Source organism: Rhincodon typus, chromosome 13 (assembly GCF_021869965.1).
Source record: "Rhincodon typus isolate 14 chromosome 13, sRhiTyp1.1, whole genome shotgun sequence".
Classification (NCBI taxonomy): domain Eukaryota; kingdom Metazoa; phylum Chordata; class Chondrichthyes; order Orectolobiformes; family Rhincodontidae; genus Rhincodon; species Rhincodon typus.
The window spans coordinates 18396659-18424236 of NC_063344.1; the positions used below are offsets into that span (position 1 = coordinate 18396659).

The 27578-nt window shown below is 42.9% G+C and overlaps 1 protein-coding gene across 1 annotated transcript in view; it reads right to left on the minus strand.

Annotated features, from left to right (window-relative positions):
• The window catches only part of fndc3ba (fibronectin type III domain containing 3Ba), a 120030-nt gene that overhangs the window by 21454 nt on the left and 70998 nt on the right, over window positions 1-27578 (minus strand). The window contains exons 19-20 of the mRNA XM_048604539.1: window positions 22064-22344; window positions 10191-10409 (exon numbers count right to left, since the gene is read on the minus strand). Coding sequence (XP_048460496.1) covers window positions 10191-10409; window positions 22064-22344 — 500 coding nt within the window. The remainder of the gene's footprint in view (window positions 1-10190; window positions 10410-22063; window positions 22345-27578) is intronic.

The window sequence follows — 27578 nt, forward strand, 5'->3', positions numbered from 1 at the left end:
TCAGGTTCTGTTTTTCCAATGATTTTGAAAAAGAGGAGGATGAATTTCAGAAGTTTACGCTCCTTACTTGTTTTTAAGGAGGCTGTGTTTGAGGGTGAGAGGGGAAATTCCATTAATTCTACGCCATTACAGTCTGTGGTTGCATTTTATGAGCAACCCGAAAAAGGATTAAACTGATGGAGTCAGAAAGAGGAAAGTAGAGGATTAGAGAGAGACTGGGAATAAAGGATCAGAGAGGAAAGGGGTAAAGGCATGCGTGAGAGAAAGGGATACTCCAATGGTCCAACTTTGAAAAACAAAACTGAATTTTGAAGCAAAATAATTCTATGTATGCACATTGTTAGTTAGAATCGTTGTAGAATCCCTGCAGTGTGTAAGCAGGCCATTCGGCCAATCGAGTCCACACCAACCCTCCTAAGAGCATCACACCTAGACTTAACTCCATACCCTATCCCTATAACTCTGCATTTCCCATGGCTAATCCACCTAGCCTACACATCCCTGTACACTACGGGCAATTTAGCCTGGCCAATCCACCTAACCTACACATCTTTGGACTGTGGGAGGAAACCGGAGCACCTGGAGGAAACCCACACAGACACGGGAGAATGTGCAAACTCCACACAGACAGTTGCCCGAGGATGGAATCGAACCCAGCGCTGTGAGGCAGCAGTGCTAACCACTGAACCGCCCATGAAGCCTAAGCAAGTGGGAAAAAAAGGCTGAACTACAGAGAATGGCATGTTGCATGTTTTCTCATTCTATTTCGATTTCTTATTTGGGATGATGAGCTTTAGAAATAGAAAACCACCTTTTCTCGAGGCAGAGATGAGAAATATGGAGGAAGGGTAGCTGCGAATTAGAGCTGAGACAGTGGGTCAAGGCGAATGTGCAGTGAGAATGTTTTGATGTTGTATAAATGAATCTCTGAGGTAAACAGCGATGTTGTTGTGTCCTTCGTGATCTCATGTTCGCATACCAGGAAGAAGTTGGAACTAGTTCAGTTTGGAGCCTCCAGTTCTGTGTCCTTGACAGTATCAAAATAAATATACATTAACAGTTACCAAGGTGTCTGGCCTTAGCTTTTACCAATACTTGAACAATCCACATAAGACCATGATCAAACCGATTGAAGTGAGTGGGTTCAGGGACAGAGAAGGAAGTGAGTGAGAGAAAGAGGGATGTGACAGCAAGTGTGAAATTTGTCAATGAGACTGAGTTTAGTTTTATGGAAAGCATTGCAAGTTGAGTGTCCCGGTGGAGGAGGCAGTTAAAAGTTGGTGGGAGCCGAGAGCAGGTGATGCACTTTGAGACAGAGCAGTACAGAAAGCACTATGACTGTGAGCGAGGGGAAAGATTGAGTGAGGAAGGGATTTAAGAGCCCGAATTGAGAGATATGGGATTGAACTGGGAGGAGAAGGGAGGTTCATGGCTAGAGGGTAGGAAGAGAAATCCCAGAGAAAAATATTTTCTGTAATTTTGTGTTCCTTTGAAAATGTCGCTTTTGCTAGATTAAAAAAAAAATGTCGGAGATTGATCCCATGATTGTATTTCTGGAAGTTTTGAATCCCCTTGCATTGTACCGACATTCCAGCGAAAGCTGGCATGCAGGGCCTGGAGATAAGCTGTCTGCTTCCAGACAACTCTGGGCAAAGGAAAGCATCAAGACCCACGATGCCATTTTGGGTATGACTGCTTCAGGTGACTTAAAGCTAGAGTTATTTAATCAACCTATAGAGGTAAAGTTAGCTTGATGACCTTCCACTTAGCCTTCTGAGATGGGCCAGAGGAAGAGGAAGATCGCGAGATGGTGAGGTTGAGATGGATGGTTAACAGAAGAACTCCAACACGGGCAGGGAGCAAAAGTTGCAAAAGGGAAAGATAAGGGAAGGAAGAAGTTGACAAAGGAAAGAATGGGTTAAAAGGTAAGAATAAGGAAAGGAGGGAGGAGAGGCTGAAAGAGGTAAAATGAGTAGGAAAAAGTGAGCAAAGAGAGAATAGGATGGAGGGCAATTATTCAATGGAAAAGGAACATTGGTCTCTCTCCACTTATCCTTGGCTGAGGGGCACTATCTCAACCTTAATCTCATAAGTTGGCTTCTGTAGCTGACCTTCCGCAAGGTACATAGAAACAGGAGTAGGCCATTCAGGCCTTCGAGTCTGCTAGCCATTCAATATGATCATCCAACACAGTACCCTGTTCCTGCTTTTACCTCGTACGCGTTGATCCCTTTAGTCCTGAGGTCTATAACTAACTGCTTTAGCAAACATTCAATGTTTTGGCCTCAACCACTTTCTGTGTCAGAGGATTCCACAGTCTCGCCACTCACTGGTTGAAGAGATTTCTTATGATGCGAAGGGACCATTCAAAATGGGTGCATTGGGGGAGGGGCTGGTGGCAGCAATTTTCTGTGGCAGTGCCTCAATTAGGGAGCAAACATGGAAAGGATGGTTGGCAAGGGGGGCGGGGAACCATGGGCATAAGTGACTGACAGTACAATCTCACCATGACCCTTCACGTGTGAAATGTAATTATTCCTCACATCATGGATACTGACAAAAAGAGAAACCAAAAATAATCAATTGGGTATTCTCTGAAAAAAAAAAATATCTATAGATGTGCTGGGAGTATTAACCTGTCTCTGATTGTAGAATGATATTTATTCATTTCACCCTGGTTAGTGACGATTGATGTCCTTACAATTATAGTTTAACTGCAACAACATAAGGTGCTGATCTGAAGACCGAGCAATCTCTTGGGGTGAAGGCTGCAAAGCTGTTTATCTCTTCACGTTGTTGGCACAAGATCTAGTGTTGAAATCTCTCTCTCCAATCAGACAAACATTCTAAAATTTATTAACGATGCGAGCGAGTTTACAAACGAAGCCTGAGATTGCAAGGAATAATTCTTCCCTCACAAAAGACAATCATGGACAGAATGCTGAACTGGAATCAGCAAGTACGCAGTTCCGGTTATTAACAACGCTGGAAGGACAGAGAACCACAACCTGCATTTCTATAGTGCCTTTCACAACCTCAAAAGCACTATTCAGCCAAACAAAGTGTTCGCTCCGTTGTAAAAGCCAAATACTGCAGTTGCTGGAGATTTGAAAGAAAGACAAAGTGCTGGAGAAAGGTCTGACAGCATCTGTGGAAAGACAAGAAGGGTTAACATCCAATATGGCTTTCCTTCAGAATGCAGGTGGACTTAGCACTAACTCTGTTTCTCCCTCCGCAGATGCTGCCAAACCTGGAGAATTTCTCATGCACTTTGTGTTTATGCTGCACCCAAATTGCAACCAAGCTCCACCAAATGGCGATGTGTAATTATTGTTTATTTTTAAGTTGTTTGTGAGATGTGAACATCACTGACCAGGCCTGCGTTTGTTATTTATGACAAAACTGTGGGGCAAGTGGGACTTGAACCTTCTAGCCCAAAAATAAGGACATTACCACAAATCCATGAAACCAATATTTGTTGCCCATCTCTGCTAACCCTTGTGACGTTGGTGAGTGTTAATTAGGTCCAAGTCAAAAGGTGAACCAGAAACAGATGCATCGGCAGTTCTTACTATCTCTGCATTACTTGAGAGTCAGTTTATTCAGAGAGTGCAGCATTATTTGTCTCTATCTGCTAATGATCACCTAATCCAATACGTCAGCTGCTCTAATTTTTAAAATAGGCAGAAAGAGATGATCAGTCAATTAGCACCTTCTATTTGTTTATCCTTAACAATATAATTGGCATCGCTTTAATAATTGGAAGCTGTGTTCTTGAAGTACAAACAAACACAGAAAGTGCTGGAGAAACTCACCGGGTCTGGCAGCATCTGTGGCGTGAAAAGGGAAGAGTTAACATCATGAGTTCAGTATTCGTCTTCTTCAGAACTGAAAGGCATTGGATTTTTTTAATATATATACTGATGGTAGAGACGGGTAGAAGGGAACAGATGCTATTGAGGCCTAATGCAAAAGACAAAAGTGGTTGGTAATGGTAGGGGAAAAGAAAAATGTGAAAGGAAGAGGATGGGTCCTCTATACTGAGAGAAAAATAAACCAGTTAATGCTTGAGTGGGGGATGTAATAAAAATGGAGAATAAACATATAGTCAAGCTCTGAAGTTCTGGAATTCCACATTGATTCCTAGAAGATGTCAAGTGACTAAGCAGAAAATGAGATAACAAAGTGTAGAGCTGGATGAACACAGCAGGCCAAGCAGCTTCAGAGGAGCCGGATATGAGGTGCTTTCCCTTAAGCTTGCATTGTGCTTTGTCAGAACATTGCAGCAGATCCAGGGTAGAAACGTTAGCGTGCTCCCATGTATTTACTGTCCTTGGCCTTCAAGGAAACAGAGGTTTCAGGTTGGGAAGGTCCTGTAATAGGAGTCTTGGTGAGCTAGTGCAGTGAGTCTTGTAGATGGTACACACTGTTGCCACTGTGTATTGTAGTGGTGGATAGGTGCCTATCAAGACGGCTGCTTTATGCAAGATGGCATTGAGCTTCTTGAGTGTTGCAGTGCTGTAATCCACTGGGCAAGTGGGGAATGGTGGAGGGATAATCGTTTTCTGTGTGCAGATTGAGTGATACAAATTGACCCAAGACATAAGGGAAAACTCTCTGGCTCTTCTTTGAAATAATGCTGCAGTATCTCTATGTCCATTTGAGGGGGCATCTCTGTTTAATGACTGTACCAAAAGATGGAACCTCTGACACTGCTGCATTCTCTCAATATTGCACTGGAAGTGTTAGCCAGGATTCTGAGCCGAAGTCCCTGGAACGGAACTTGCCTCTGCCCTGAGGTGTGAATGCTGCTTGATGAGCCATGGCTGGGTTTCAAGGACTAGCCAGTGCTGCACACGCTGACTGCATTTCTGTGATCACCCCCAAAGTGATGTTGCATCAAGGCACACCAGTGAGAGCTCACAGGGTGATGGAAACAACGGACCCTTTCTCAGTGTTCTCTGCTTTACACCAAAGGGAAAGGCGAGTTGAAGTCTAGCTTCGGTAAAACTGTGTTTAAAGGTCACTAGGACATGACCAGAAAGCCCTCAACATAATGAAATACTACTAGACAGTAACTTTTCACAGTGGCACAGTGGTTAGCACTGCTGCCTCACAGTGCCAGGGACCCAGGTTCAATTCCAGCCTTGGGCAACTGTCTGTGTGGAGTTTGCACATTCTCCCCGTGTCTGCGTGGGTTTCCTCCGAGTGCTCCAGTTTCCTCCCACAGTCCAAACATGTGCAGGTTAGGTGGATTGGCTGTGCTAACTTGCCCGAGATTAGGTGGCTTATAGAGGGATGAGTCTGGCTGGGATGCTCTGAAGTTTGGTGTGGATTTGTTGGGCCGAAGGGCCTGTTTCCACACTATAGGGATTCTATTCTATGATGCTTCGGAGCTATATGAGATCAGATATCCACAGCTTTGTCAAAGACAGAGGTTTCATCATGAATTATGAGGAATGAAAGGCGGAAATGTTTAGCGAGCGTGTCCTGGAGCTTATGGCCAGAAAACCAAAGGTGCAACTACCAATGGCCGATCACTGTAAAATTCTGAATGCCTAAGAGGTCAGATTAAGGGGATCACAGAGGCTTGTGGGATAACTATTGATCCAGGAAGTGTCCTAATATCGTCTCCTCTAGCTTACCATCTGTTGTCAAGTCTGTGAATTCTGAGTCAAGGGTCTTGGGGCCTGGTGGGAAGGTGGTGTTAAGACCACAGTCAGAATAACCATGGCAGTATTCATTGGCAGTCCAGCTTTGAGGGACAGAATAGGCTACTTCACCTATTTCTCATCTTGTGTCCTTCGAATGGTTAAGTTGAAATAGGAAAATGAGATGCAAAACATCTGTGGAAATGTATAATTCTGCTCTCATTTTCATATGGGTTTCAAATTCGTGACCTCAGTCCTCCCTTTGTCTGCAATCTCCTCCCTTCTCACCGATATCTGCCCTTCTCCAATTTTGGCTTCTTGCTCGATTCCCCCTTTCCACCTCTCCATCAAGATATCAGTGCCTTAAACTGCCAAGTCTCTAAGCTCTGGAATTCGCCCTCTCCCCTTCTCCATCAGGTTCTATTTTTTCTTTTTCCCTTTTATTTATACTCAGAAATGCTATCCTGAACAACTGAGTGACTTTCCCACCACCAAAATCACCATCCCGTTTGTGTTTTCTTTTCTCCATGTTTTTTAAAAAGATTACTAAACACCAGTAATCACCTGTGTGCGCCATGTAAATATTTACAAGCAAAGCCCATTATGTACAATGCAAACCATCAAAAGTAAGGGGAAGGTACAGAGAGAGGGAAGGGGCTGAATTAAAATGGAGTTGTGAGGGAAATAAAGCACTTTATCCCCTTTGGCGCCACCTCTCTCTAAAGGCATTGAGAGCATTGATGGACCTCCATCAGGTTTATCATTTGGCGGTTGGACTTTTGTTGAGTCGGGGTGTGGCTTAGGTGATAAAACCAGGACACATGCTGGTGGTGTAAGGATCTATGGCCACTTGCCCTGTTCCCTACAATCCCTCCCAGCATCCCTCTCTGTTGGCCATTCAGAAGCTAAGATGGTGATTGCACGTGCATTTGTGTGGATGCTCATAGGTGCCAACAACTCCCTGTTGTAATTAAAAACCAAAGTGCAGGACAAAATCAGGTCTGGCAGCATCTGTGGAAACAGCAGTAAGGTAATGTTTTGAGTCCAATATGATTTCTGCAGAACATTGTCAGACTTGGTCAGTAGGGCTCAGGAGCTGTAATGTTCCCCTCTCCTCCCCTCCCATACTCATCCAAACCCAATTGCCCGGACTGTGACACACTAGATTCTCCTCACCTTGGACCAGCTGAATCAGTGTCAGCCACAGGGAGAGTCTGGGGACGTTCGGCTCACTCAGGCCTGGAGCGTAATATCCCATCTCCTCCCTAAGCTGGACGTGAAAGATTATCATTGTGTGCGCAAGGTCAGTGGGGATATTCAAACACTCCGTCAATAGGGATCGCAAAAGACCCCAGAGCGAGAAGGTACACAGGAGAAATGAAATATCAGCCTGGAGAATCACAGAAGGGTGGTCTTGAGGGTTTAGAAATGATACGCTCTTCATAACTGTTTGGTTTTGAGATTTTCAAGAGCATTGATTTCTGAACTTCAACACTCTGCCTGTTAATCACAAGCATGAAAAAGCCTTTCTTCAGAATGATCTCTCTGTGACAGCACTCGTGGAAGTATCTTGTAATGTTTTTACTATAGAGATTCCAGTTGCTGTTTTGCTGGAATGTAATCATTGTGTCGGCAGCTCTGCAAACCGCAAGTGAAATAACAAACTTAATGTGGGTATTAAAAAGAGAAAAATACCTCTTGTGGATTGATTCGACTGGAATTGGTTAGTGATAAAGGCTGGCTCTGTACTTCTCAAACAATCATTAGCAGAGGACTTTTTAAAGGGTGAGAGGACGTAGTGATACAACCAGTTTTGTTCGACCTGGGGCTAATGTGTAATATGTACAGCTGATTGTTCAAATTGCTCCTACGTTTTACACATTGCTGTGATTTACAAGTGATCCTGCTGGGGAAACTAGAGCAAGCAGTTCATTGTGTCAACTGTTCCTGGAAATCAATTAGAGTCAAATTGCTGTGAGTAACACAGGTTTTCTGAGAAAATTGGTACCCTTGAACAAAGGCCTCTGTTCTCACCAATTAAATTGTCCCAGGCTGAATCTGTGAAGACAAACTGTATTCAAAAGGAACTCAAAGCGAGCACTCAAAAAAAGTGAACTTTTCTCTTAAGCTGCAATCAAAATCAAACTACTTTCAAATATTTTTCCTGCATTAAATGTGATAACTACAATTCAGTTGTACAACACATGATGGATAGTATAGTGGCAGAGATAGTAGGAACTGCAGATGCTGGAAAATCTGAGATAACAAGGTGTAGAGCTGGATGAACACAGCAGGCCAAGCAGCATCATAGGAGCAGGAAGGCTGACGTTTCGGGCCTAGACCCTTCTTCAGAAATTCATCCAGCTCTACACCTTGTTATCATGGATGGTATAGTGTTGTTATGATCCCAACCGATGTAAAGCAAATCAGGGTAGGACTTATACACTTAATGGTAAGGTGCTGGGGAATGTTGCCGAACAAAGAGACCTTGGAGTGCAGGTTCATCGTTCCTTGAGAGTGGAGTGGCAGGTAGACAAAGTAATGAAGAAGGTGTTTTGTTTGCTTGTCTTTATTGGTCAGTACATGGAGTATAGAAATTGAGAGGTCATGTTGCAGCTGTACATGACATTGGAATACTGCACTCAATTCTGGTCTCCCTGCTATAGGAAAGATGTTGTTAAACTCAAAAAGGGTGCAGAAAAGATTTACAAGGATGTTGCTGGGGTTGGAGGGTTTGTGCTCTAGGGAGAGGCTGAATAGGTCGGAGCTATTTTCCCTAGAGCATTGCAGGCTGAGGGGTGACCTTGTAGAAGTTTATAAAATCATGAGGGGCATGGATAGGGTGAAAAGCCAAGGATATTTCCCTAGAGTAAGGGAGTCCAAAACGAGAGGGTTTAGGTTTAAGGTGAGAGGGGAAAGATTTAAGAGGGACCTAAAGGGCAACTTTTTCACAGAGGGTGGTGCGTGTATGGAATAAGGTGCCAGAGGAAGTGGTGGAGACTGGTACAATTACAACATTTAAAAGGTGTCTGGATGGGCACATGAATAGGAAGAGTTTGGAAAGATATGGGCCAAATTCTGGCAAATGGGACTAGATTAATTTAGGATATCAAGTCATCATGGACTAGTTGGACTGAAGGGTATGTTTCTGTGCTGAACAACTCAAATTCTACATTAACACTGGAGAAGACAGATCCCAGATTGAAACCTGGATTGATAGACCCTAGCTTTGTTTTAACTATAACAGTCAGTGGCTGAACATACTCACATAAGTCTGCCAGTGTACTTTTAGCACAAAGAGTAAAACACACTATAACAAGCAATTATATTATGCTTGACAAAAAACAGAGCATCACTAGATGCTTTATTTTCAATGGTATCTATCCCTGAGCCACCTAAATTAGACGATGAAATAAACTCTCTCTTACTAAAACATTAGAGCAAACACAGGAGTAATATGTAATCAGGAATATAGCAGGATTTCTTTAAAAGGTCCAGTGTTCCTCCATTCACACTCTGGAGTCTATGTGTGCCTCAATATAGGTACGTATGTGCACACACACTCTGAACAACTCCCTTCTAGATATTTGTCTTTGTGTGTCTTTGTTGTCTAATAATTAGACAACAGTGCAGTTTTCCACCTTTGTTCTTTGATAAATCACTAAGACCCATCTCTGCTTTGAGTGCTGTAAAATCTCATTTAAAATTCATGTATACAAATAGACATCCAGAGTTCTCAGCACCAAGAACTATATTAAAATTAAACTAAAACTATGTCTCCTCCTTCTTAGCAAACAAAGTATGGATTTTAATTAAACTCTCAAACTATACATTGTTTCTAACAGTGTTATGGGACGTCATGAGGTTCTGAAAAGTGCTATAGAAATGGAAATCTTTTTACTCAGAAACATAAAAGTGAAATCTTGTTAACATGGAACACTTAATTTTAATACCTAAAGTCATTTCAAACATTAAGGAATTATCTTTAAATTAAAAGTCTGAATTTGAAACCATTTAGATCCAGCAGGCAGGACCTAACTCTGGAATTTCTATGCCAACTTCAGGAATCAGCAATTTTGCCAAAAGGGGATATGGATGCAAGTAGTGAGTCTGCATCCTGTATTCCCAATTTGACGCGATCTTTTTTTGGGGTACGGGGGTGGGGCGAGGGGAAATGCATCTTCTACCTTCTGCTCCCTCCCCCACCATCCCACAGCCTGACCAACTCCAAATGTCGTGGATTCAGCCCAGTGTTTCTGTGACTGTCAGTTCATAGGTCCTCACAGTCTGGATTCAGAAACCTTCTAAACGTCCTACCCACACACCCCCTTACACTCCATGCCAACTTACGTACCACACATACCCTCTAGGTTAATTCAATGCCATCTCACCCAACCATTGCACAGCACAATTTCACACATAGCAATGAATTAATTGACCAGATCATTTGGTGATTACTGCCAGTGAATGAGAGTCAGCTGTTAGCTCTGTGCTGTCAATTTATCCTTCTTTAGTCTTTGATACCCCAGTGGTACTTACTTTCCACTACGTTCCTCCATTTGGAGGATGTAGACAGTTTCAACGTCAGTGGGTAGTACTTTGGTGACGCTGCTGTCACCCCACTTTAGCTTGAGGCTCTGAGGGCCTGAGGCAGCACACTCCAGCTTCGGAGGAGCCGGTGGCAGAGGTCTTGTCTTAGCTTTCACTGCCTGGCTGAAAGGGCCAGCACCGATTCCATTCACCGCCCGAACCCGGATCCTATAAAGTGCAGAGAAGAAACAAAAACAAAATGAGGTAAACTATTCTGCTCTTGACAATCGCGAGAAGCAGCTAGGCTCAACACAGGAAGAACTGAAGTGAAAGATCTACAGACAGCCGCTGGGGAATTGGGTCCAATTTAGGGTCCCTGATCTGAGAAAGGACAACACAAGCTTCAGTGTGCAGAGAAGATTTACCAATGTGGTATCAGGGATAACGGATTGGGGGAGGTTGCAAAAGCCATATTGGGAACATCACCGACTGGAAATTGCCCTCCAGCTCCTCACTCACTCTCCTGATTTGGAAATGTGCCACCATTCCTTCAATATCTTGGTTAAAATCCTGAACTCCCTCCTCAGTGGCATTATGGTGTCCTAACATTTAGATTGTCGCAGCTCACAAAGGCAGTTCACCAACTTCACCCTCTCCAGGGCAATTAGGGATGGGCAATACATGCTGGCCTAACCAACAAGACTTACATCCTGTGAATGAAAAAGAAAACCCACCTACACTCCCTAGTATAGGTGAAACACTCACATAAAAGCAATAAACTGTGGACGCAGGAGATCTCGATGAAAATAAACAAAGTGCTGGAGAAACTCAGCAGGTCTGCCAGCATCTGTGGAGGGAGAAAGTTGCAACTTTTGCAGGTCTACGAGGAAAGAACAAGGGAGAGGTACTGATTGGACAAAGTACAGACACACAGGTGATGGGCTGAATATCCGCTTTCTGTGTTGTGTGGTTTGATGATGAACGTTTCCTCTGGGGCCAGGAGACTTTGAACTCACCTTTTGTAAACACAAGAGATTATTAGTCATTTATTTGCGATGTTTATTCAATCTTTACCTTTTTCACCCTGAGGCAACAGATGGTACAGTTTATTGGAAGCCGTGATCGACATGCACAGAATTGCAGCCGTTGATTCTGATGGGTTTTTGAGCCATGCAGCTTTTGTAAACTAAACTACTCCCTTGATGTAGCCACACTAAGTAAACTCTGCTTTCCCCCACCCCCACCAACTCAATGCTGTACCAGCTTCATATAAATGCATATGCTATGTACTATTTACATCGTGTCTGCTGCAGCTCAGAGGGTAAGAGTCTTCCCTCTGAGTCTCCAAGCTGTGGATTCAAGTCTCATCCCAGGGCATTGTCACCATCGAGATGGTGTTCGAGATATCGAAACCAGGCCCCATTTGCCACCCACCCACCACCCAGGCCCCACTTGCCACCCACGCACCACCCTCCCCCATTTAGATGAATGGCAAAGATCTCTGGACAATATTTTGCAGAAGAATGGGGGAAGTGTCCTGGCCAATATTTATCCCTCAATCAACATCAAAGAAAGAGGTGATTTGGTCATTATTGCATTACTGTTTTGTGGAATCTTTCTGTGCACAAATTGACTGCTACGTTACCTATGTATTCATGGTTGTAAAGTGCTTTGGTGACATTGGGTGGTCACGAATGATGCTACATAAATGCAGATTTTGCTCTTCTTAACTTATCGAGGCAATGGGTTAGAGGGAGAAGACCCACTGGTGAGAAGCTGCTGGGATCCTGATTCAATCTGTGGTTAATCACTCCCTTGGCTTGTACCCTCCAGATATACTTAGTTGGGTCCCAGCTGTCTGACCCTCACTGAAGGGTCCCTGAACCACCAGTCATGAGCCAGATCAAAGGTTCACACCTTCCCCTCCCCCGACCCAAACTTAAAAAACACCTTCCCTCCTCTTGTCCATAGACACTCATGCTGGCTGCAGATGGTTGCTCTGGCAGAACGTTTGGTTTAGCTCAGTATCCATGATGCCAATTAAAACAAAACACTGCCTCCGTACCTCACTAATGTCTGTGGGAGCTTGCTGTGTACAAGTGGTTGCCACATTTTGTCCAGTCCATCAGTGGTTACATTTTTAATTCTCTATAAATTGCCTTGGGTTGTGCAGAGGTCTTTAGGTTTGGTATAGAGGCACAAGGCTGGGGCTCTTGTGGTGCAGTAGTAGTGTCCCTACCTCTAAGCCAGAAGGTCTGGGTTCAAACCTTACCTGCTCCAGAGGTGTGTAATAACATCTCTGAACAGGTTGGCTAGAAAGTATCTAGATCCACTCGGCTATCTTCTTTCTTTTGTGTAATGGGTTGAGAATGGAGCAAGTTATTATGAATCCAACCCCTCATTGTTAATTAGAGACCTGATGCAGAAATTAATGACAGTCAACAAGGTACAAAGCATAATTAGGAGACTAATAGGATGTTAGTCTTTATCTCAAGGGGATTGGAACAAAAAGATGGCGGCTGTGGTGTTAAAATTGCATAAAGCTGTGTTTGCTGTATGTTTGGAGTATCTGAGTTTATTGTTGGACACCTTACTTAAGATAAGACATTTCAGTCTTGGAATGGTCCGTGCAGTGACAGCAGAATGATACTCGGACAAAAATGGCCCGATTATTCGGACAGGCTTGTATTTTCTCGGGGACAGAGGAAGTAATCTATTCCAGGTGTTCAAGATCATTTTTTTTAAAAATTGGCTATGGATATCAAGGGATTTTGTTTTATTCATTCATTAAATGTGGGTGTCATTACCTGGACCAGCATTTGTTGCCCATCCCTAGTTGCCCCTGAGTGGCTTGCAATTTCAGAAGGCATTCTAAGAGACAACCACATTGTTATGGGTCTGCAGTCGCATGTAGGTCAGAGTGAACAACGACGGCAGATTTCTTTCCCTAAAGGACGTTAGTGAACCATTTGGGTTTTTAAAGGCCATCAACAATGTTACATAGTCACCATTAGAGTCGCTTTTAACTCCAGATTTTTTTAAAAACTCAAACTTCACAATCTGGCATGGTGGGGTTTGAACCCTTTCCCCCACAGTATTATCCAGAGTCAAGAGGATTTAATTAAAGAATGTCGCTGGCATTTACTGGCCATCTCTAATGAACCTTGAGAGGTTGGTGAGAAACTGAGAGGCTTCCTCAGCTATTTCAAAGGACAGTTAAGAGTCTGGAGTCACAAGTAGACCAGTAAGCTTGGCTGATTTCCTTCCCTCAAGGTCAGCATAGTGGGTTTTTCTGAAGATTTGAAGGTTATATGGTTATTATTGCTGAGGCAAACTACTTCTTTCCAAATCTTTTAGATGTTTTTCAATGAATTAAATTTAAATTCCTCCAGCTGTCTTGATGGGGTTTTGACTCCTGCCTGTGGATCTGAGATCTAGCTCATCTACTATCTGTTACTGTACCCAATGGATCTGGGGAACAGGTCAGCCATGACTCAGCTGATTGGCAGAACAGTCTTTGGTAAAATTTGCTGGAAAATGATCTGGAACAGCAAGCAGCTGTTGTTCCACTTCCTTGAATCACTATGCAAAGTGAAATCTGCTCATTCTTCACAGGTTGGGTTGTTCAGAAACTACATTTACCCATTTGATCCCAAGAAATCAAACTCCATAAGCCTCCAGCCCTCACTGTTCTAATTTTCTACCAATGCACCAAGAAGCTCCTCCATCTAATTTTCTTTGAGATTACACAAGGGCAGATGGAGGACTCAATTTATCATTTTATCCAGAAGAACTAACTTTGTTGAGGTTTTTAGATTTATTCTCTCATCTTTAAAGGAGAAAGACCAGTGGAAGGAAGGTGAGAAAAAAATGAAACTAAAACTTTTCCTCATTCTTCCCCTTACCTAAATCCACCTCCAGTTGTATTTTTTTTTTCCTTTATTTATTCACAGGATGAGGATGTTACTGGCTAGACAGCATTTATTGCCCATCCCTAATTGCCCAGAGGGCAGTTAAGAGTCAACCACATTGTTGTGGATCTGGAGTCACATGTAGGCCAGACCAGGTGAGGATGGCAGTTTCCTTCCCTGAAGGATGTTAATGAACCAGATGGGTTTTTCCCGACAATCAACAATGGATTCACAGTCATCATTAGATTCTTAATTCCAGATATTTATTGAATTCAAATTCCACCATCTGCTGTGGCGGGATTTGAACTCCAGTTCCCAGAATATAATCTGGGTTTTTGGATTAAACAGTCCAACAATAATACCACTAGGTCAATACCTTTCCCCTTTTGCTGGATTCCTCCTAATGTCTGGTCTTTGTTGCCACTAAATCTGCTTCCATTATAAACACAGCATGAGAATAACACAATACAAAATAGAAATTGATTACCCTACCATACGCTTTCAGTGATTTTGAAATAAGCTAAAACTGCAGAGTGAGTAGCATTCCTGCCGTCACTCAGAAGTTCTTGACAATTTGATTACACAATCCAGGCTGACCCTCCCAGTGCAGTACTGAGGGAGTGCTGCACTGTAGGAGTTGTGCACCTCATAGGCACTGTTAAACCAGGACCTTGCCTAACTTTGCGCAAGTGAACATAGAGGATCAAGGCGAAGTTTCCTCGCTGCTGGTATGGGTGAATACTTATCCCTCATCCAATTTCACTGAAACAGACAATCTAGTTACTGACCACATTGTTTGGGGGCTTGTGGTGCACAACTTGGCCACCATGTTTCCTACATTATAACTGGGAATCCACTTCAAAAAATAGTTCATTGCCCCCAACAAACTTGAGATCCTCTGAGGTCATGAAAGGCATTGCAGGAGTACAGGAGTTTGTTTTCTGTTTCTAGAAAGTGAGTCCTCCCATTGGTGACAGGGCTGAGTCATCTTTCTCAGGCCTGCCCACAGAGAGGAAGAGAAGGAAGGAAGTGTCACAGTCAGCCACACTGATCCTGATGACCCAGATTGTTCAATTCAGTCAATGGCTCCTGGCTGCAGCAATCTATACTTTGAGAAACGCAATCAGAAGAAGGTTCCACTGTTCCTGATCTAAAATACTGGCTGGCAGGCTAACAGGCACACTACAACAGGAACTGACTCAGAAGTACAGCTCCACTTTACCACTCATCGATTCCGAGTAGGCAGGAAATCATTCATTTTTCTTTTTCTTAAGGGCCGCCTGTCTGTTTTTGCAAGTTCATTCTGTGCTCCCCTGACATGTGAGCCTCTTAAGTACATCTCCAACTTTATTCATTCCACCACTGGCAGCTGGATCTTCACCTGCCTAGATCCCAAGTTCTGGAATTCCCTACATAAAAACCCCCTCTGCCCCTCAGACTGGTGAGAATGTGCAATTCACTAGCAGAAGAGTGGTTAAGTTGAATAGCTTTGAGGCATACAAGGTGAAGCTGTACAAACAGGTGAGGAAGAAAGAATTGAGGGATAGGGTGAGACGAAGAGGTTGTGGGAGGTGACTCATATGCAGAATAACATCAGTATGGAGCAGTTGGGCTGAATGGTCTCTCACTGTCCTGTACACTCAATGGGAAGTTGCTCCTTAGAACCTACCTTTTGACTGAGTTAGTGGTCACCTGTACTGAAATGTCCCGATGTGACCACCTGAATTATGCTCTGGTGACATTTTATTATCAGCTGTTATAAACACTGTGGATGTCGGAAATCTGAAACAAAAACAAAGAGCTGGAGAAACGCAGTTGGTCTGGCAGAATCTGTGGAGAGAGAAACAGACCCAACATTTCGAATCCAATATGGCTCTTCTCCAGAGTGCGATTTTAAATTTTCAGCATCCCCATGGAAGGTGGCAATATCGGAACAGATGCTACAATGATGGATAAATGGTGAGAATGGAATCCTTGCAGGAAGCACGGTGTGAGGCAACAGTGACTGTTGTAGAGTTGGTGGATTTGTAATGGACATTGGTGAACAGCCTAATCCCCAGAAATGTAAGTAGAGAAGTCAAGGAAGGGAAAGGAAGAGTCAAAGATGGACCAGGTGAAGGCGAGAGAAGGATGGCAGTGGAACCAAAGTTAGTGAACTTTTTCAAATCTGGACAAGAACAGGAAGCAATGATGTCCTCAAAATCTTCTGAAGGAGAGTCACAGTGGACTCGAAACATTAACTCCATTTCTCTTTCTACAGACTTACTGCATTTCTTCACATTTTGATTTTTAAATTTTAAGTAAGGTTGTTGCTTTTAACATCTCAAATGTCAATTAGATAAACATATGGATGATAATGGAATAGTTTAGGTTAGATGGGCTTCAGATTGGTTTCATAGGTCGGCGCAACATCGAGGGCCGAAGGGCCTGTACTGCGCTGTAATGTTCTATGTTCTATGTTCTAGATGTACTTTTCCGAACATCAGCTCCCCTCTAAATCTTTGGTTTCACCTTCGATGTCCATCCTGCTCACCTCTCGCTGATATATCAGTGGGAGTTACCGAGCAGGAATCAGGAACTAAATGAGAGTGAGGGAAGGGAAAAAAATCTCAAAAGTCTGGTTGACACTTATAGCACCTCATAATCCAGGAGAGAGAACCTGTTGAAAGATCTATATGTCTGCTCATTTCAGCTGGTAGCAATGTTGTGTAAGTTTTGTCTTAATTCAGTTTAATCCTGCTACTTGGCTTATTAATTTGTCATTGCCATCAAATATTATCATAAAATTGTTCAAAAGCATGTTTTTCCTGATTTTCTTTTGATTTTCTAATCAACCTGTTCAGAGATGTTATCACCCTTCTGTGGAGCAGGTGGGACTTGAACCCAGGCCTCCTGATCCAGAGGTAGGGGCACTGCCTTAACCATTTTTTTAAGTATAATTGATGAAGATCTTCGAACTTGGATCTTTACATGTTTGCTGTTTGTATTGGAAAATATCCTTTTTAAATGTAGCACGCACACAGTAATGAGATGAAATTGCACCAGTATTGTTATCTGTAAGCTCCAATAATTGGGCAATTAGTAATTCTGGACTGTAATTGGTCTGATCAGCCAGTTAGATCCCAATTTTATGTGAAAAGGATGATTCTTTGTTAGCATTCTGAAGGACGGGCTAGAATTGACAATGTAATTCGTGTGCTGAGTTAGAGACTGAGCTTATTGAGTATATATACTTTCATGGCTGATACTGCGTTAGTAAATGTGCATTTACTTTATTTTGGTTTTATATAAATTAAACCATCTTGAAGGCTGCTGTTAAGATTAAAGACTTGATTTATTTCTTTTCTATTTTTCTTCCCTATGTAAGTATCACCATGCTGGTGATGCCAACATTTGCTACAACATCCTTGAACTGACGTCAGATTTGAAGTCCAGGTCACCAGATGACTAGTGGTTTGCTAGGTCCATATCAGCAGGTGGTTAAGGGTCAACTATGTTGCTCTCGGTCTAGAATCACATGGGGACCACACTGGACAAAAATGGCAGATTTCCTTCATTGAAATGCATTAATGAACTACGTTGGATTTTATAATAATCGATGATTGATTCATGGTCACTATTGGTAACCAAATCAAGCTTTCAATTCATTTCTATTCACAGAATTTAAATTCCACCAGCTCTTGTGGTGGAATTTGAACCCTTGTCTCTAGATAGAGAATAACATAATAATGCACCTAATTTTTCCTGGTTAATGAGAAGGGTATGTATCTGTCATTATTGACCTTGTTCTTCCATTATAGAATGATAAACTCTGAAACCGCACAAGAGCCAGCCAGCTTCCTCTTGATAACATGGGCCATCTGACCTTTATAAATGAAATCCAAACAAGTTTTAAAAGCTTCCTTGGAATCTACTTTCTCACGTAGGGCATTCCAAAATTTAACCGTCCTCTGTGAAAAATCACTTCTTCTCATTTTACCTCTCATTCCTTTGCCAAGTAAATTAAAATCTACAAGCCCCAGGACTCACCCACTTTATCTATCAAAACAATAAAGGTGTTTCAGCTCACTGACCCTTCAACAGAACCATGAAATGTTATGAGTGGAAATGTTAAGTGTTTCTCTTTCACAGACTTGCTGAGATTTTGCCAGCACTCTGCATTCCTATTTCAGATTTACCGCACTTGCAGTACTTCATTTATGGAGTTTTGCGTACTTTCTTTCAGTTTCACAGCACCCTATATCTGTAAAGCTTTTTGAGTTTTACGTAGATATCAAATATTCCTTTTTGATCTCTGACTCATTGTCACCAGCTCCTCTCAATGCATGGACTGAGAAAAAAACAAATGTACAAAGTTGGGATATAGCCAAAATCTTTCTATGAATGTAGTTGACATTTTGTGATTTATAATGACTATAATTCTGATAATTATTAATTATGATAACTTTTCTTGTTTGTGTTTAACGGTAGAGGGAGGAATCACTTTGAAGAAATCTCTGAAACTTTATCTTGCTTCTCGATTACATTTGTCATGTTGAAAACTTTTGGAGCAATTGGCATAATTTCCTTTCAGGGAACATAGGCCATTCAGCCCCTTGAGGCTGTTTTGCCACTCTGGATCCTGACCGATCATCTACCTCAGTGTCAATTTCCCACCCTATCCCCAAATCCTCTGACGTCATTTGTAACTAGAAATTTGCTGGCCTTTGTGGCGAGAAAATTGAACTTCCCCAGTTCTTTGGGATAGGAAATTCCAAAGATTCACCATTCGCTGAGTGAAGAAATTCCTCCTCATCTCATCCTTCAATGGACAGCCCATTTATTTTGAGGCTGTGTCCATTTGGTTCCACGCCCTTCCACTCCATCCCACCCCACCCCAGCCAAGGCAAACATCCAAACTGCATTTATCCTGTCACTCCCTGTAAGAATTTTGTAAGTTTCTATGAAATCACTTCTCATTCTTCTAAATGTCAAAGAATACAGGACCTTCTTCCTCAATCCCTCCTCATAAGACAGTCCCATCGTCTTGGGTTTACAGTCATACAGCATAGAAACAGGACCTTCAGCTCATCAAGTCTATACCAACCAACAAACCAACAAATACCAACCAAACCACACGTGGAGGTGATTGCCCTAGTGGTATTATTGCTGGACTGTTAATCCAGAGAACCAGATGATGTTCTGGGGACCTGGATTCAAATCCTGCCATGGCAGATGGTGGAATTTGAATTCAATAAATACCTGTAAATATGAGTCTAATGATGACCATGAATTCATTGCCAATTGTTGGAAAAACCCATCTGGTTCACTAATGTCCTTTAGGGAAGGAAACTGCCATCCTTACCTGGTCTGGCCTACATGTGACTCCAGACCCACACCAATGTGGTTGACTCTAAACTGCCCTCTGGGCAATTAGAGATGGTCAATAAATGCTGCCTAGCCAGTAACACCCTCATTGCGTGAATGCGTAAAGAAAAAAAAACACTAATCCCACTTACCTCCGCTTGTTCAATAGTCTACTATGCCCTGACACTTAAACTGCTCATCCAGAAACTTCTTAAATGTTGCTGGAGTATGTGCCTCCACAACCCTCTTAAGCAGCTCTCTGAGTGAAAAATATATTTTCTCAGATGTCCTCTAAACCACTTCTTCTTCACCTTAGACTTAGGCCCTCTCGTCTTACGCATGTCTGCCATGGAGAATAGATTCTCACCCAGTTCATGCCTCCCGTAATTTTGTCTAGCTCAATCAGATCCATCTTCTCAGCTTCTTCTGCTCCAAAACCAGCCTATCCAGTCTCTCCTCACAGCTGAGCCTTTCCAACCCAGGTAACATCCTGGTGAATCTCCGGTGTAATCACAATCCTCTGATAGCGTGGTGACCAGAACTGCACGCAGTATTCCAACTCTGGACTAAACTAATGTTCTTATAAAGTTGTAACAAGACTTCTTTGCTCCTCGGCTAATGAAGGTAAGCATCCCAAATGCCTTCTTCATCACCCTGTCTACCTGTCCTGACACTTCAGGGATCTATGGACTTGTACACCAAGGTCCCTTTGTTCCTCAGTACTCTGTAGGGACCTACCATTCACTGTGTATATCTTTCCCCAACTAGACTGCCCAAAATGCATCCCCTCATACTTATCGGGATTAAACTCCATCTGCCATTGTTCTGCCCAATTTACCAACTGACCAATATCAGACTGTAGCCTGAGACCATCCTCCTCACTATCAGCAACACCACCAATTTTCATGCCATCTGCAAACTTAATTATTAAACCTTCTACATTCACATCCAAATCATGAATGTACACAACAAACAGCAAGGTTCCCAGCACCGATCCCTGTGTTACACTGCTGGTCACAGGATTCCAATCACAAAAACAACCCTCCACCTTCACCCTTTGCCTCCTGTTTGTAAGCCAATTCTGAAGCCATTTTTAGGTGACCCAATGCTAACAAATGCATGTGAGGTCAGGGACTCTGAGTTGGTGCACTGTGAAAACAGACTGTTCGGCCCATCCAATCATTGTTGACATTTTCTTGCCCTGCACATAAACAGTTCCAGTGACAATAACTCAGCCATTTCCATATCCTGCCCACCTCTTTACCTTTGCCACTCTGCCCCAATTTCATCCTGAGCACTGAGAGTGTTTCTGTCTCAATCATTAACCCTGGGAATGAATTCCAGTTTCACAACTCACTCTGAAAATACGTTTCTTCTTCTCTTTTTGAATTATGTTGCATTGACTCTTGACTGTATGGCACCCTTGTGTCCGAACCCCTCAACTACAGGAAACACATTGTTTCTATTGAACCTGGCCAAGACCGCTGACACCTTAAAGAGGTAAATCACATGTCAGTATTACTTTGACAGTTTATTTCCAAATCTGCTACCTCAACCACTGAGAAGGACAAGGGCAGCAGATACATGGAAATATCACCAGATGCAAGTCCCTCTCCAAGTCACACGCCATTGTGACTTGGAAAAATATGGTTGTTCCTTCGTCATCGCTGGATCAAAATTGTGGCACTCTCTAACAACACTGTGGGGGTACCTACAGTCCAAGAACTGAAGCAATTTAAGGAGGCACAGGCAGCACGGTGGCTCTGTGGTTAGCACTGCTGCCTCACAGCGCCAGGGACCCTGGTTCAATTCCACCTTCGGGCGACTGTCTGTGTGGAGTTTGCACATTCTCCCTGTGTCTGTGTGGATTTCCTCCGGGTGCTCCGGTTTCCTCCCACAGCCCAAAGATTTGCAGGTTAGGTGGATTGGCCATGCTAAATTGCCTGTAGTGTTCAAGGATGTGTAGATTAGGGGGATGGGTCTGGTGGGATGCTCTGAGGGTCGGTGTGGACTAGTTAGGCCGAAGGGTCTATTTCCACACTGTAGGGATTCTATGAGGAAGCTCACCACCATTTTCTACCTTCTGGTTATGTGGATATGGGCAATAAATGCTGGCCCAGCCACCATCCCTGTGAACGAAAGTAAGAAACCTTTCCTTTTGCCGCTATTTCCAGCAAACCTAATTATTAAACTTTCTACATTCGCATCCAAATCATGAATGTACATATAAGTATCTGACTGGAGAATGAAACACAGAAAATCAAAGCAGGAGTAGGCCATTCAGTCCTTCAATCACAGCTGATCTTTAACTTTTCCCCTGTTCCTGCTTCCTCTTCCCCACCCTTTGATCCCTTTTAGCCCTAAAAACTATATCTAACTCCTATTGTGATTGTTGCAGTTTACTCAGCCAATGGTACCATTACAGTCAAGTCTCATGCTTTTCCCTAAGTCTGAGGAACGTTCTCACTTCATAGCCCAGGGTTAGCAATTGAACCCTTCCCCTCTGCCACCCCAGAAGACCTCTACTCAACACAAGTCCCTGACTCAACCCTCACTTTGGGGCTGCTCTATCAGTTGCTTTGAGTTGGTGGCTGTTGGTCCACACCATGGTGATGAGAGGATTACCTGTAGGAGGTGCCGGGCAGGAGATCGCGTATGACATAGGCCGTGACGTTGTCCACAGTCAGCTGGCACTCCCCCAGGTCGATGCTGTACGAGAGGATCTCGGAGCCATTACTGCATGGCTCGGTCCACTTGACGGTGAGGCAGCTGGAAGACGAGGTCAGGCAATGGTCCAGGTGCTGGTCCTCCAGGACGTAGAGAGTGGAAATGGCATCAGGGACCGAGGCCGGGGTAGTGTGGGTGATCACGTTGCTGTAGGGCCCACAGCCTGCCTGGTTAGTGGCCTTGAGAAGAAAGGGAAAGAGAACAGGCTGTCAAGAGAAGGCTAAAAATCTGGCCTACATCAAGACAAGGGACCTAAACCCAAAAATCCCTCCTCCTCCTAAAGACCCCAGCACCAGATGCTAGGAAGGACCCCACATGGTGGCAAACTTTCAATGAGTTGGTTCACCTGACTGCCTGTTCCAAGGTCACAATGAGGACATGTTAGGCGAGGGGTTGGTTTTGTGGTAATATCCCTGGACTGGTCGTCTAGTGATCCTAGGAAATGTCCTGGGGATAAAGGTTTGAAACAACCATGGCTAATGGTGAAGTCTGAATTCAATTCAAATAAATTCTGGAATTGATAGCTTGTCTAATGGTGACCATGTAATCGTTGTTGATTATCACAAAAATCCGTCTGGCTCTCTGATATCCTCTAGGGATGGAAATCTGCCATCTCTACTTGCTCTGGTGTATGCATGACTCCAGATCCATAGCAATATGGTTAATTCTCAATTGCCCCCGGAACTGGCCTGAACAGCCAATAAATTCAGTGGAAATTAGTGATAGGCAACAAATGATGCCTTGCCAATGATGCCCACATCCTACACAAAAATTAAAAGTTGAGCCCATCTTGCAAATCCAAGCCAAACACTCAGTGGCACAATTATAGTATTTTATAGCATAGGAGCCCAGTGTGTATGAGTCCAGCTCTTTCAAAGGACCGGTCAATAGTCGTATGTTCCTTTGATCTTTCCCCATTGCAACTTTCCAAAAGGGAATTGAAGGAGAAAGATGTGCAGGACAACGAGGTCACTGTGAAGGCTCTACCTTCTCAACCTCGCCCCTCTCTCTCGAGGTGTGATGACCTTCTGTTTGAACTCACTCCCTGTTGTCTCCCTATTGAGAGGGCAGCTGGTGGTCCTCTGGCACTATGTCAACTATCACTTTACCATCATTACTCAGTTATTGCCTTGTAACTCCAGATCACAACTCCTCGCTGGTTTCTTAGCCAATTATCCTAAAAATTAATTAGGTTCAAACTCACCAGCCAAAGCAATCAGGGGTTTTAGGGAAAGTGGATGCGATGCCAAAGATTTTCTTTGATTTTATTTGAGGAGTTGAATGTTCATACTCTGATGTTAGTGACCATGAGTATCAGGCAAATGCACAAAAACTCTCAGTTTAGTTGTTTCAAAACATCTTCTATAATTGGCAGAGACACTCAAAGGCTGATAGCCTTGAACACGATGACAGTCACAAAGTGTCCAAGCAAAACAGATGCAAATTAAGTAGCAGCCGGCTGGTGACATCGAGTTTGTATTTGTAATTTCTGAAGATTGCAGGAGCTTGCAATTCTGTTGGATCTTTGATAACCTCAAACTGCTTCACAACCGGTAAAATTCTTTTTGTAAGTGAAGACACTTTTGCAATGTAGGAAACACAGCAGCCAATGGGCAGACAGCAAGCTCCTACAAACGATGTGATAATGGCATCTGTTTTAAGTGATAATGATTGAGGGGGATATATTACAGTCATAGAGTCATAGATGTATGCAACACAGAAAACAGGCGCTTTGGCCCAACTCGTTCATGCTGACCAGGTTTCCTAAACTGAACAAATCTGATTTGCCTGCATTTGGCCCATATCCCTCTAAACCCTTCCTATCCATGTACCTGTCCAAATACCTTTTAAGTGCTATAATTGTACCCATCTCTACCACTTCCTCTGGCAGCTCATTCCATATATGCACAACTCAGTGTGAAAAAGGTTGCCCCTCAGGTCTCTTTTAAATCTTACCCCTCTCACCTTAAACCAATGCCCTCTAGTTTTGGACTCTGCTACACTGGGGAACAGACATTGACTATTCACCTTGTCTATGGCCCTTGCGATTTTATAAACCGTTTTAAGGTCACCCCCTCAGCCTCCTATGCTCCAGGGAAAGAACTCAAACCTTCCAGTCTGGGTAACATCCTTGTAAATCTTTTTTGCACTCTTTCCAGTTTAATAACATCCTTCCTATTGCAGGGACACCAGAATTTTACTCCGTACTCCCAATGTGGCCTCACCAACGTCTTGTAACATGATCGACGAAGGCACGCATGCCCAACACCACCCTGTCTACCCTGTCTTGGATGTAGAAGAGAAATCCCTTGTTTTCTTTCAAGATAGTAACAACCTCACAAGGAAGAAGATCCCTTTGTTGAACAGTTTATTCAAATGATGCCTCCTTCAATTGTGTAACACTTCCACTGTAATGCACAAGATGTGTCAGCCTCAGTTATGATCTCAAGTATCTGGAAAAAGGGAGATGGGAATGCTGCGTATGCAAGGACCGAACACCAACAATTCAAAGGGCTGGAAATGAAGAAGGATGAGAGGATTTTTCAGAGGAACAATGATAAAGTCAAAGCATCAAAAAAGCACATGGGCCTTTTTTTATCCAGACATTTGCCTCATTGTGCTTCTTGAGTAGAGGGCTATGAATTGTGAAGGACTGCAGATACTTTCTATGGACATTTTTAGGTATAAAAATGAATTAAAATAGCGAGAAACATAAAAATGGATTGTAAAATTGTTAAAAAGAAAAGATTAGCAAAAACAAAGATGGGTCCATGAAAGACAGGAAAATTTAAAGTAGGAAATTCAGAAATGACAGAGAAGCTACATAAGGATTTTCTGTTTGTCTGTCTTCACAGAGTGAGATAAGAAGCTTGCGTGAAATAATTTAAGATCCAAGGGTCCAGTGAGAGCGTGGAAGTAAAAGGCATTAGTCTTTACTATAAACAAAAGTATTGGAGAAGTTAACAGGGCTGAAAATTGACAAAGTCCCTTGTTCCCGGAGATCTTCAGCCGAAAGTGTTGAAAGAAATGGCTGCAGAGATAGTGGATAAATTAATGATCAACTTTCGAGATTTGATTAACTCTGCAATGGTGGCTGCAGATTGGAAAGTTGCAAATGTGCTCCCTCTGTGTAAGAATGGAGAGAAAACAGGTAACTGCAGACTGGCGAACTGATTGTTGAATAATGTGAGTTGTTTTAGTCATATTATTGAAGGAGGATGTAAATGCATTAGAGACGGTACAGAGGAGATTTACGAGATTGATACCTGGAATGATTTGATTCTGTTTATGAGGATAGGTTAGTCAGGCTGGGCATGCTTGCACTGGAGTTTAGCAGAGGGAGGGGTGATTTGACTGAAGGTGGAAATGATGCTTCCTCTATGGATGAGTCCAGAACTAAATGTGTTACAACTCACTTGGAAAAGTGCACTGATATTCAAAGCCCGATTGCTCTTGGGTCACCACAAGGATTATTAATTCATACACAGTAAATTAAAACACAAAGTCTCCATTTTACCTGTCTGGTTGGAATCAAGTTAAAAGAAAATAGTGACAAGGTTCCTGCACGAATAAGAACGACTGTTTATTGAAAATAATTCATTCTAATCACAAGAAAACAGCTAATAATGATCAAACTATGGCTAGACCAGTTATAATCCTTAACCCCCTTTTAACCCCTTACACACACATAGAGACAGACACAAACAAACAAATAAAATTGTGTTGTGGACGGAGGGACAAAGATTGGGAAAGCACCAATGCAAAGGGTTTGCGGATTTGTTTCATTTGCTACTGGTCAGTTCTTTGATCTCTTTTCTCCAGATTCGTTCATTCCTTCAGAGGAGGTACAGTGTCATTTGTACACTAATTCCAAACTGTGACGGGTACACTAATTACACAGTGTGATGGGTACACAAATTACAAACTGCGACGGGTACACTAATTACACAGTGTGATGGGTACACTAATTACACAGTGTGACAGGTACACTAATTACAAAGTGTGACGGGTACACTAATTACACAGTGTGATGGGTACACTAATTACACAATGTGATCGGTACACTAATTACACAGTGAGACGGGTACACTAAATGCACAGCGTGATGGGTACACTAATTACACAGTGTGATGGGTACACTAATTACACAGTGTGATGGGTACACTAATGATACAGTGTGATGGGTACACTAATTACAAAGGGTGACAGGTACACTAAATGCACAGTGCGATGGGTACACTAAATGCACAGTGATGGGTACACTAATTACGCAGTGTGACGGGTACACGAATTACACAGTGTGACAGGTACACTAATTACACAGTGTCAAGGGTACATTAAATGCACAGTGTGATGGGTACACTAATTACACAGTGTGATGGGTACACTAAATCCAAAGTGTGATGGGTGCACTAAAAGCACAGTGTGATGGGTACACTAAATGCCCAGTGTGACGGGTATACTAAATGCACAGTGATGGGTACACTAATTACACAGTGTGACGGGTACACTAATAACACAGTGTGATCGGTACACTAATTCCAAAGTGTCAAGGGTACACTAAATGCACAGTGTGATGGGTACACTAATTACACAGTGTGATGGGTACACTAAATCCAAAGTGTGATGGGTACACTAAAAGCACAGTGTGACGGGTACACTAAATGCACAGTGATGGGTACACTAATTACGCAGTGTGATGGATACACTAATTACACAGTGTGATGGGTACACTAATTACACAGTGTGATCGGTACACTAATTCCAAAGTGTCAAGGGTACACTAAATGCACAGTGTGATGGGTACACTAATTACACAGTGCGATCGGTACACTAAATGCACAGTGTGACGGGTACACTAAATGCCCAGTGATGTGTACACTAATTACACAGTGCGATGTGTACATTAAATACGCAGTGTGATGGGTACACTAATTACACAGTGTGACGGGTACACTAATTACACAGTGTCAAGGGTACACAAAATGAACAATCTGATGGTTACACGAATGACTCAGTGTGATGGGTACACTAATTCCAAAGTGTCAAGGGTACACTAAATGCACAGTGTGACGGGTACACTAATTACACAGTGTGATGGGTACACTAATTACACAGTGTGATGGGTACACTAATAACACAGTGTGATGGGTACACTAAAAGCACAGTGTGACGGGTACACTAAATGCACAGTGTGATGGGTACACTAAAAGCACAGTGTGATGGGTACACTAAATCCAAAGTGTGATGGGTACACTAAAAGCACAGTGTGATGTGTACACTAAATGCACAGTGTGCTGGGTACACTAATTGCACAGTGTGACAGGTACACTAATTCCAAAGTGTCAAGGGTACACTAAATCCAAAGTGTGATGGGTACACTAAATCCAAAGTGTGATGGGTACACTAAATG